This window comes from Neopelma chrysocephalum, unplaced genomic scaffold, assembly GCF_003984885.1.
Source record: "Neopelma chrysocephalum unplaced genomic scaffold, ASM398488v2 Primary Assembly neopelma1_64, whole genome shotgun sequence".
In the NCBI taxonomy this organism is placed as follows: domain Eukaryota; kingdom Metazoa; phylum Chordata; class Aves; order Passeriformes; family Pipridae; genus Neopelma; species Neopelma chrysocephalum.
In genome coordinates, this window is record NW_020897721.1 from 4877040 (window position 1) to 4889118 (window position 12079).

The 12079-nt window shown below is 39.4% G+C and overlaps 1 protein-coding gene across 10 annotated transcripts in view; it reads right to left on the minus strand.

The window, feature by feature from the left end:
- The window catches only part of ST3GAL3 (ST3 beta-galactoside alpha-2,3-sialyltransferase 3), a 179640-nt gene that overhangs the window by 117432 nt on the left and 50129 nt on the right, over nucleotides 1-12079 (minus strand). For 8 of the 10 annotated variants that reach the window (XM_027683106.1, XM_027683103.1, XM_027683105.1 and 5 more), the window contains one exon: nucleotides 8229-8271. The exons of 1 other annotated variant lie outside the window; for it this stretch is intronic. In XM_027683106.1, the coding sequence (XP_027538907.1) occupies nucleotides 8229-8271 (43 nt within the window). Of the gene's footprint in view, nucleotides 1-8228; nucleotides 8272-11559; nucleotides 11621-12079 lie in introns of those variants that run through there. One more of the 10 variants, XM_027683113.1, reaches the window with a different exon arrangement.

The window sequence follows — 12079 nt, forward strand, 5'->3', positions numbered from 1 at the left end:
AACAAGTAAAATAAAATACCCCTCTGGATTATATTTGACAGGGTTCTTTTGGTCTCTCCCACCTTGAGTTCCTCTAGCCTATCATCTCTGTAGAAAGCTAAGGATCACGGTGTCACAGCCTGGCAGATCACATCCCTCTCTTCTGCTAGACAGTTCTTCTCAAGCACAGCAATAAGGCTTCTTGCATTCTTTCAGCATAAATGAAATACTGTTTTCTTACCTAACAGATGCTAATCACAGCTGTTCAAAGTATGTCTTGGTTTTACTGTCCTTCCTCAGCACGCAAGAAGCCTGTATGTGTTTGTTCCACTAAACTCTTCCCTGCCTTGATGGGGAAGAGTATGTATTCTTAAAATGTCTGTCTGTATGGCTTTCTTGGCACAGGCTGACAGCAAAGCTCTGATGCCTCTGGTCACATCGTAGCAATGCTGAAGACAAAGACAGAGGCAGATCTAGCAGAGTAAGTTGTCTCTTCCCATATACCCTTTTACAAAACCTCCTCAGAGCCAGATTATAAATCAGGGGCTGACATAAGCTGACACCCGAGCTGTGTCTGGATATCATAGCAAGTGTGTCCTTCAGAGTACGTGCCATGCTTCAGAGGCAGCCTCGATAAACAGGATAATGTCGGCTTGCTGGAATACCCTTGATTTCCATTCAACCATCAGATGAGGTTTCCGTAAAACATTTCCAAGAGGAAACAAAAAGGAGTAGATTTCTCTTTGAAGGTGGAACATTGCTGGCCAGGCAGGTACAGAGGAGTTGATGCTTGGAGATCATGCTCCTACCTTCGGGATTTTCAACAGAGGCAGCTTTTGCATCAGTTTAACAATTTGCTCACAGCTGCTTTGGTTCAAGACAGGCAGCAACAAATCACCTGTTTCCACAATGTGTGCTGGTGCTTTGTTCATTATGAATGAATAATATAAAAAATAAAATTATGAATGCCAGTGTTTTAACATAAATCTGTATCAAAACCCGCGATCCCTCAGAACATCCAGCAGTATTTCTAACTCTTTAACTGAAGGTTTGGGAATGATCAATGCTTAGAGAGCTCAACCCATTCAATTTTCCTAAGTAATTCATGGAGCAAGAAAGTCTTTGTTGGAATATATTCAGTAACTAGAAGCATAACAAGCTCACCAATGCAGAAGCTGGTCAAAACTGAAATAATTTATCTCTGAGTTTTAGAACAGGTATCTGAAGGAAGAACACGAAGTGTGACTTTTTATGTGCTCTTCTCCCAAGAGGATAAAGCAACAGGAGAATCCCCAAGCCATTTATGAGCTATTAGATATTCCCTGAGTTGGGTTTTGCTACTAAAGGAAATTTAGCCTTTTATAAATGCAACAACTGTAAAAATTTTTGCTCAAACAACGGTAGAAACTTGTGAAGTTAATTAGTTTTAACCATATCCGCCCCAGGAAACAAATAACCATTTGTTAGCTTAGGTTAATGCTACTATGGTGAAGAACTATAAGCAAAGCAAGCATTCCACCTTACAGGTACAGGGAAAAAAGAACTGAGACTTCCTAGTTTTTATACAACTAGTTTGACTAGTTAGAAGAACACAAAATATACAAATCCAGACCTAAGAGGAACATATCAAGAAAGAAATCAGTCTCACACAACAGGCACCTTCACAGACATTCACATGAAGAACAAGCCCATCTAAAAAAAGTGCTAATTTTTTAATATACACACTAATTGGAACTATATGTATTACTTTTTTTTCCCTGTGGAAACTCATATTGGTCAATATGTTATTGTTCTCAGAATCAAAAATGGGTTGAAAAGCTTGTGAGTCATTCCCTTTTAAAATATTTGTACATCAACTTTCTGCCAAGGATATGAAGAACCCCTAGTGTTTGAAAATTTATTAATAATCTCTAGTAGTCCAAAAAGTCCTCTAATACTTCTTTAGAAATTCTTTCAAGAATGTTGTCCAGACATACCAATTCTAAAGCACACAAACTTAGGTGTCTACTGCTTGAAATGTTGTTGTTGCTACTAAGGAGATCACTTTTTTCCCCCTCATCAAACAGAACAAAACCCTATGCATCTACTGCACACTCCTACCTTTTCTATAAATACATTATCACTGCCTCCCCTTATACTCTCGATAAAATTATTTTTCCATGAACATTTCTTTCTTATGAAACTGAACTTTTGGGTCTAACAGTATAAAACTGCTCTAAACAATGCCCAGCCATTCATATTTCTTGCTTTACATCCTTTTCCCACATGGTTTGGTTCATAATTACTTCCAGCTTCAGGAAACTGGCCCTTTTAAAGGCACCAAACAAATTTTTGACTTTTTTTTTTGCACTTAACAAACCACGTAATGAATCAGTTCTATCAAAGCTGCCAGTGACTGTGAGTTCTACAGTCTTTATCTTCTTCATCAACTGAGACTGTGTCTAACACAGGAATCCCAAAGATACATAACAAAGACTCACATGAGAAATCCTTATGAGAATACCAAAGGCTCAAAATTGAAATAAACTGAACTGAACTAAGAAGAGCAAAACAAAAACAGGGATGGCAGTTACATCTCACCCAAATGTGTGAGGTTTGATGGATGAACAATAAACAGCCAGGTAACTGAATTGCTACGAATAGCTACAGTTAATTTTCTTAAATATTTCAAGTGCTCAAACAATTAGTACAGAATGGAAGAGATTAGGTAGAAGGAGATAAATTAAAAGTCTGAAATGAAAGAGAAATAAATAACCAATTGCCAGGAAAATACCAATGTAATAAAGCATGCTAAGCCTTGAAATAATCTTGCAGAAAAAGCATCAGGACACCTTTGGTTGTGATGGTCAGAATCCTTCCACTTAGCCCTTGAGAGACACTCTTATCCTGCCTAGGCAGGAAGGGACATCATTGGAACTTCTTGCTTCTTTTCATTTTTCCTCCCTTCAGGATTGCAGCAATACAAGAAGACAAATGAGAAAAAAAAACAGGGCAGAAAGAAATCCCACAGCAGCAGGCATTGGGAAAGTCCAGCATTCCAACACGTTTATTGCTTATTTTTACAGTGTTTAATGGCAAAGTACCACACGTAGACACAAACAATTTCAAAGCAACCTCCCAGCCTAGAAAGAAAATGAGGGGAAGGGGCTCTGTTTCAGTTCTTCATTATTGAAGCTCTGAAGTAAAGAAATTTCAACAAACATAAGTAACCCAATCTGTGTGTTTCCCTAGCCCAAGTTCCCTCCATTTTCATGGTCTTTTCAAAAGTCTAGATCAAGTTTCATTTGAGTTTGCAGGGTGAAGGCTGTTATTTCTGGCTTTTCTCCCCCCCCAAAAGACTTGATTTCTTTGTCTTTTCTTTTTAAAACAAAGTTGAAATCCTCACAAATATTAAAAAAATCTTTGTTGCACCTCACAAATCTACTCTATAATAAGGAAGAACCATGTAAATACACAGAATCACAAAACGTCTTGCAAAACACAGAGTTCACTGGAAAAAATATTCCTAATTAAGTACTGCCTAAAAATTCCCAAAGTACACAATATAAAATATATACCATATAGTTAATACAGTGTACTTAGATAATATGTTAGCATCACGTTATTGTGGTCAACAATACTGATCTCACAGCCATTTTTCTAATTGAGAGGAGTAGCAATTTTTTTTTGCCTGTTTCTACCTTGGAAAAAAAAATCCCCTCTCAAGTTAAAACTATATAATACCAATTGTCTTTTTGTTTAAGTGTGGAATGAGGCCAGGAAGCTAAAGCATATCTTCCAATATTTGTAAAACTTTATGAAGGAGTGGTTCTTTGCCAGTCAAAGTCAAACCCTGGGAAGCTTCTTCCATCATTCATCAGCTGAGATTTTGACATCCAAAGTTTTGAGCTGACTGTGGCAGCAGGTGAAAAGACCTACCAAAGCTCCCAGGCCCAGCTTTCTTCTGGCTGTTGTTTAGAAGCACCAAATAGCCAATCTAACTGCTAAAATACCTTTGAAAGTATTTTCTGAAGGATGAGTTTGAAACAAGGACAGAAGCAGCAGTCACTAGCTTCCATCTCACCGAGCAAATGGCACACCAGCAGAGTAAAAAGGAAAGCTGGCAGAGAAACATGAGGGCAACAACACGAGGGAAAAGCCCTCAAAATCACACGGGTTTTTACAGAAAAGGAACTTTTGATATGCTCAAGACAAGTGAATCTACATTTGTAATCTGCCAAGGCAAACTCAAAGCAATCCTTAAGGTCACTAAACCAAGCATTCAGAGAGTACTAAGTGACAGAACAAAGAACAACCATGCAACCTTCAGCTTGGCCCACTTAATAAGCATTAAATACTGTCTATAATTAACTACACGTTCATATGCTGATCCTCCTTAGGAAATCTCATTTAATTCAATGCAAACATAGATTCTGCTCAGGGAATGATTCAGAATTTGTAGTGAATGAGACTCTTGTTTCTAAGACCTGGCCAGCCTCAAAGAACTACTACAATATAAATATTTGACAATAACAAAAGCATGCAACTCGTTGCCAAGCACAGATGTTAGAAAGTGACTGCAAATCTTGGCATTTGGTGGCACCTAGTAATCCACTGGCTGAGTCACTAATGTGATTGATGGCCTTAAGTTGTTCAGGAACTATTGGCCCCTCGGAGAACTAAGACCTGCAAATTGTATCATATTTTTTGTATAAGTGCTTTTCTCTACACAATCAGTAAATGTTTGATTTTATTCTTACAGGTTTAAAAAAGGTTATGTGGCTCTGCTGCTTGGGAAACCTCTTTACCTGGGAGGAACTGATGCAACTGGCCTTTCCGTACTTTGTGCACATTTTGTTTTGACACTCTTAATTTTGGTAATGATGTTATGGTTGGTACAAGCATAACTAAAGGATAAACTCCTCTTGCAACAGATCTTTTTCACTAATCTGGTCCCGAGGAGCCTTATGTCTTGTTTTGACTAAGGGAACAACTAATTCACATAAACTGCGTTGCCCACAGAAGTCCTCAGCTTTCTGTTCATCCCGCATGTCATTAACAATCCCCACCTGATCATCCTGCCCTTTAGAAGCTAAAAGGCTTTCTAAAGAAGAGCACAGGCACCAGAAAGGAAGCATATTCCATCTTAGTATTCTCCTTCCCAACAAGACTATTCAGAACCAGTCATTTCCATGAAGCACCTGCACAGTATCTTTAAAACTGCCCAATCCCCTTCCACGTGAGATTCCTGCCCATTACAGCCTCATACAGCTCCCACAGAAATCACTTCTCAAGTGCTTCTGGCAGATTTCCTTTCCAAAGTGAACAAATCTGGTTCCATTACCATTTCCATGAACTCAAGGAGAACCAGTGAACAGAACCATCACATTCCTGTAACCACAGCAGACTGTACTATATCTGAATAACATGTCCTGGGCATCCTCAGGGCAGAGAACACTAAAGCAGCAATGCATGAAAAAAACCAAAGCTGCAAAGGCAAAAGGACACATAACTACTTAATTATATCAAACACTTTCCTCTGTATGTCATTTAAAATGCAAGTCAGAGCACTTAAGTTTTAATGCAGATCTACCTTTGTAGAAAATGTTAGTCTTTCAGGTCATTAGTTACAACAACATCAACTAACACAGCCAGCAACAGATTTTGAGCAAATGAAAGATTAAGAAGAAAAAAAAAATGAAGAAAACTTAATTGTTGCCCTCAGTGCTCCAAGTCACACAAGATTCTCACATGCTGTCAATTAAGTGAACCCTATAAAGTTATGATCTATGGCAAAATTCCACCAGAGTGATTATAACAGAACAACAGATGTAATTAAATCATTTCTACCAACAAAGTCATCAGTGCAGAACATATTATCCCTTTCAACTCCAACCAACTTTTTTTAACCAGAAAGTGCTTCTATGATGGTACCATCTTGACTGAGTAGCAGGAAGTATTTTTTTACCACTAAGTTCCACTGAATTCAGTCTGAACTTAGAAAATGTATTTGGCACCCTGACCACACAAGCTGAACTTGTGGAATGGTAGCAAAAGTCCCCTAGACTGTCACCCATTTTTCTTTCAAAATTGATTTGGTATGTTTTATGGTATTTTCAGCTATTTTCTACCTTCCTTGGTATCAAAAAGAAAAAAAAAAGTCATAGAATAATTCAGGTTGGAAGTGAACTCTGTAGGTCATCAGGTCTATTCTCAAAGCAGGGCCAGCTTTAATTACGCAGAATAAACAAATAAACAACCATCAAAAGAAAAACAAACAAACAAACAGCCAACCAAAAACCAACAAAGGACTATTGCAGTTAAAAAAAGTGATTTCACCTACACACAGTACTTGCTTTCTTTGTTCCTTAAGTCGCTCCATAATATTTATTTTAATCATGCTGATTTTTTACAAGTCTTTCTAGAAACTAACTTTAGGGCTTTGAAAAGCAAACATGCACATTTAGGCTGCTATATAAATATATTTTTTAAAGTAGTCAATGAAGCAGTTCTTTAATCAAAAATACTGGAGAGTTTTTATCATGGGGAGGTTTTAAGAAAATAAATCAGGGCTCTGGAAGCCCTCCAGCAGGTAAAAACTTCACTTGGCCCCATACTGTAAGTACAAGAAGGAGCAGGGCCTGTCTTGGAGAGCTGTAATCAAACAGGTAAGTCAGCAAAGGATGTAACAGAGGCTTCAGGGGAAGGAAGACTCAGTGGGACTTGCTAAAAGCAACAAAGAAAAGGGCAGTGCATGAAGGAGGAATACAAAGAGCGAGACTGAAGCAGTGGTTTGGACACAGCACAGGTGGATACACCAACAGTGTGTGGACAGTGAATGGGCATGTTCAATGAATTGGACATTACAAAGTACACAAAACAGCCTGGAATAAAACAATCAGACTACTTAAAAACTTAAAAAACATTTTCCCCTTACCAACACCAAGACGTTCACTCAAAGGTTACTCGCCCACTCCACAATTTTGGATTAATCTCTTTGCTTTGACTTCTACATGTATAAATTTAAGATAATGTATGATCTCACCCCACAGTGTTGTACAGGTACATACACCAGTGTCTCTAAATCACAAGGATGGTCCAACACAGAAAATTCAATAAAGAAAATTGGTAACTCTGTAATCAGTAGGGGTTCCAGACAGCATGCAACAAAAACTGCATAGAACACTACACTAAATGAGAGTAGAAAGAAACTACTCATGCAGTCAATGCCATCCTTCCTGCCCACTGAATGAGATCCAGGGCCTTTAGGGGAAAAATAAATAAATAAATAATCAATATTCCTTCCTTCTCATACATGTTCTACTACCTTTTTGCCATATGTTACTATAACTGAGCTTATGTATCCAGTTGCCTCTGTAAAAGAAGCTCCTACCTAGAGACTTTCTCATCTTCTGCAAACAGCAGTTCCCGACACACTTATGAGGCTTTTATTCCATTATGGAAGCTCCCAAGCCGTTCAGCAAGACTAAACTCAAAATGTTACCCCCTACAAGCACAACGAAATTTTCAAAACTTTTAAGAATGGGGTTTATATTAACAAGACACATCGTGCAGGGCACCCATTCTCCAGTCATTCAAAGCCAACAGGCTGCTTCTGTGCCTTTTTAAGCAGTAGGTTTTTAGGAGTCTTTTTGCTCCCAACACCAAAATCACCGCAAGGCTGCCGACCTCAGAAACAGGGTCGCTACTGACCCCTAGTGTTAACAAGGTCAGTCTCGATTCGAGTTCTGGCAAAAAGCACGAGGAGCATCATCATCCTTCAGCACCCTGTTGTTCTTCTGACACAGCAAGTGGTCCCTGTCTTGTGTTGAGGTTCTTTCCACTCTAGTTTACAAGCAAAAATAGTAGTATCCCTCTTTAAAGAAACAGGTGGAAAGGAAATATAAACTTCTAAGCATCCCAGCAAATTGCAGATTCGCGTTCCTTCTGCTTTCCAATATTTAATATATTTTTCATTTGGAAGATTAACAGTAGGATATCTAGAGCAGACTGACAGTCATGGCTTCAGGTGGGTATTTATAGCCTCTTGATCACTTATTAAGGCATTAATGACAGTGATCCACAACCCAAGCTGGCCTGCAGAGCCCAGTGCAAGGAAAGGAGTCAGAATTGCCAGGTTGCTGCAGGACTTGGCTGTCCCAGGTAGAAGTGGACAGTCCACTGAACCAGCTGCCCAGGTGACATAAAAGTTGCTTACAACAGAAAGTTGTAACTACAGAAATGAAGAAGAGTCCTACTGTTCTACTTACAATTTGGAGTCCAGGTTCAGGAGAAAGCCCAGTTTGTCATATTCTGTAAAACAAAAGCAAGGGACACATTATCAAAAAAACTGCAAGTGTCTCCTCTGCAAAAGGCATCAAAACGAAAAAGCTGCAAGTCCTCATGGAAAGATAATCATTATTTCTAACTGAAAATAGCTATATTGTAATTTCTAGTCACTAGCAGCTGTTAATACAGATTATTGTTACTTCAAGGTATTCCCAAATTAACATTTCTGAATCTCCACGAAATACTAAAGCAAGAGAACACACGGGTAATCATTAATTTAGAAATCACTAGAATTAATCAAGCTATGTGTAGTCATAAAAACAAAGCATTACTGAAACCACTCATGCAGTGATAAACGAAGCTCTTCTGTTTGCTGTACAAATAATTTTGCCACTAATTTGTATGACAAACATTCCTCCTAAGTTCTGACATGACAGAGCTTTCAAATTTTTCTTCATTCCTTGTCTATTCCAACGCACAACTTCATAATCAAGCAGCCCTTCTTCAAGAGTAAGTGACTCACGGTGGCAGAAATGCTTCAAGTTCAGATGTTGTTCAATAGGAAACTGCAAAATGAGTTTATGCTACAAACAGGGGACAGCTACAGAAACAAAGTTATCACTCAAAACATCCTTAACTGTATAATGTAAGCTTTGCATTCAGCATCTTTGAATATATTGTGTAAATCAAACACTTGATACAAAAAACAGAGATACTGGACTTCATGTGAGATATACAAGAGAAAGTAAAAGGTGTAGTGTCCTTCTTGCACTGGGTTAAGCTCAGTGACCTTCTCACACTGAAAACCGCTGCGTCTCACGACACACAACAAAAAATAATACAAACAGAGGAGCAAAAGATAATCCAATCAGGGTGTATTAAAAGAAACAACATGAAAAAAAATTCTCTTAAGCTTTTAGAGCTCACTGGAAATACAGAAGATTGATTTTCTCACGAGACCCCCCCAGAATTTCTGCTGCAGTAGTTTTACCACAGAAGATCACAAGCTTTTCACATCATCACTTACCAGCAGAGCAGGAAAGCCTAAACCAAAGTACCTAAGACAAAACCATTGCACCAGACGGGTCAGTGTAAACTGTGCCATTGGTTTCAATCCCATTAAGATTTAATTCCTGAGGGAAGTGTTATATTTGACATAACTCAGGTAACAGAAGCTGCAGAACACGTGCGCACTCGATATTGGCACATACTGTCTGTTCTCTGCCAGCACCCGTGTGCCACCCACCATCCCCGCTGTACTTGACGTTAGAAATGCACCTGTGCCTCTCTCCTCCACCTTCCACACGCTGACAGTCCTGTTTCCCTCATGTGCTGCTTTTGTCATAACTTCCTCCCACCTCATTCCTCCCACAAGAAATTACATCTCGTCCAACCTTACCTCCTCCACGTGTAGGCTTGTGCATAGGGAGGTATCCATTCCAGAAAAAGAAATATGCCTTCAATTTTTATTAACCCTCCTGACTCCCCAAAACAACATCCATAGGGAGCCAACAGCAAAAGAGATTTTGATTTTTTTTTGGTATCGTTATTTTTTTAAAAACATCTACAGCCACTGACCCACCTGTCACCAGTCTTATCCCATTCAAGCCAACATTCCCTTCTTCCCAACAGGAAATACAAAAAGAGGAAATGCAGTAAGAGATTATATCACCTCATAACTACAACAAGATCCTGGGCTTTCTACTAACTCAGCACTTCATGAGCTCTGCAACCAAAGCACCAGAACACACATACTTGCTGAACTCTAAGCACCACAGATGACAGAGTCCATTGCAATGTTTCACAAGATTTACCTTTTGTTTCTCACATGAGTTTTACCTTCCCTAGGTTTAAAGTTTTGATGTTCCCTGATTGTTACTGACAGAGGCATAAAGTAATCTAATAAAATTATATGTCAACTACCTTGCAACGGGTACTTTCCAAGAAATGTATGAACTACAACAAAACAAAGTAACACTTCCAGTTTCAAGCCAGAAGCACAGGTGTGTTCCTGCTTTTTGGTAGGGTGTAAATTATCCTTTCAGGCTGTAACATCAAACCAGAAGCAACTATGCTCCTTCCTCTCACTGGCTGGTGAGATGTGCAAGCTACTGCAGGCAGAGAAATGCTGCCCTCACCATGGGCCATCTCACACTCACTGGCACTTTTGGAAGTCAGCATTACTGTTACCTTGGAAATGAATCTCTGTCACATGCTGCCCCCCCAGGAAAGGCACTGGGACCCTCTAAAATTACAAAGTTACCTTCCTTTTCAGCAAAAATCAGTCTTGTTACAGACTTCTAATGTCATTTAGTTGTATCTCTACAAACACAGGGGCCAAAAGTCAGCTCACATTCTGGCTGTAAGTGGCCTGGATTCACAAAAGACAGATAAAGCCCCAAATATCTGGAGAAAGACAAACACACATAGCCCAGCTGCAGGCAAAGGCAATCCTTGTCTTGAGCTTTGTATTTAAATTAAAACAAGATGAAACACAGACCCACTAAACTGAAGTAGAACTGAATCTAAAACACAATTTGGTCAGGGTGTGATGATGACAGGAGAGGGACCGAGCACATATCTCACGGCTTGAGGAAGGGTCAGTCCCACTCCTACCCTTTCCTCCCTTGAAAACAGAGATGGCAAGAGCCTGCCTTGGCACTCATGTCACCTCTCTGTTCCCTAACCTATAGGTTGCTTTCTCCTTCCAACACCTTAGTTTAAAGCCTTTACTCACCAAGTTAATCACTTGATACACAAAAACATTTCCCCTCTTTTTCACGCAGTGGGATAAAGAAGAGCCAGAATATTAGACAAAACAGCACAAAATAGTTAGAGAGGACAAGGTAAAAATACTCCAGCATCTCCATCAAAAACCAGCTTGGGCCAGCTGATTGTGTTAACTGTGGTTTGATGTTGGTCTCCACCATCATCATCGTAATGATACTCCCTCATGCTCCCACCATGAGGGGGCCTCTGCACTGAAGAACAATGCAGAGCCACCAAGAGTTACAGTTCTGGAGAACTCCCTTCAGATCTAACCATGCTGGTAGATCTGATCCAGCCAAGGCCACGTCTGACCCACTCATTTCCAGACAAGACACCTATATGTGGCTGTGTGGCAAAGGATTTATTTTTAATCCAAAAAATGAGTAAAGGTAATAAAGGACTTAGTTCACATCCACTGGAAGAGCATCGTGGAAGAATCTGATTGAGGCTTTATGTTACCCACCCACAAAAGACTGAAAGGCCCATGAGAAATAAAAGCAATATTATTAAAAGAGCACAATGCAATCTAAGGACCACACTCACCTGTGCTAGGAAGCTACAGATCTCAGCTGACAGTGTGGTCCAGCAGTGTACAGAAGCACAGAAATGAGTGAACACGGGAAATGAAGCTTCACCATGCACCACAAGAACAAGAGGTCATCTAAGGTCAGCAATAAAAAGCATTTCTACATTCCCAGGAAGGTCAGAATTGAATAAGAATCTGACAACTGACAACAACTTCATAATGAAGCATGTAATTGTGATTATGAACAGAAGAACAGCCAAGCATAGCAATTTCTAAAAATGATGCAAATCCTGTGCCCAATTCAATGCTGGCATTAGCATGGGAATTTCTCCCAAGTATCCAACAGAAATCCAACTACCAGGCCACAAGTGAGAAATGCATTGTCTAATGTCTGTAAACTCCATGCAGACCACCCAGGAAGCCATAAAGCACCCTGTACAGTATCTATCAAGTTTTCAAATTGCCTTTTGCATCTGTAGCCAATAAAGCTATACAGAAGAAAAAAGGACAAAATTTTCCCCTTGTGCTACTAATCTG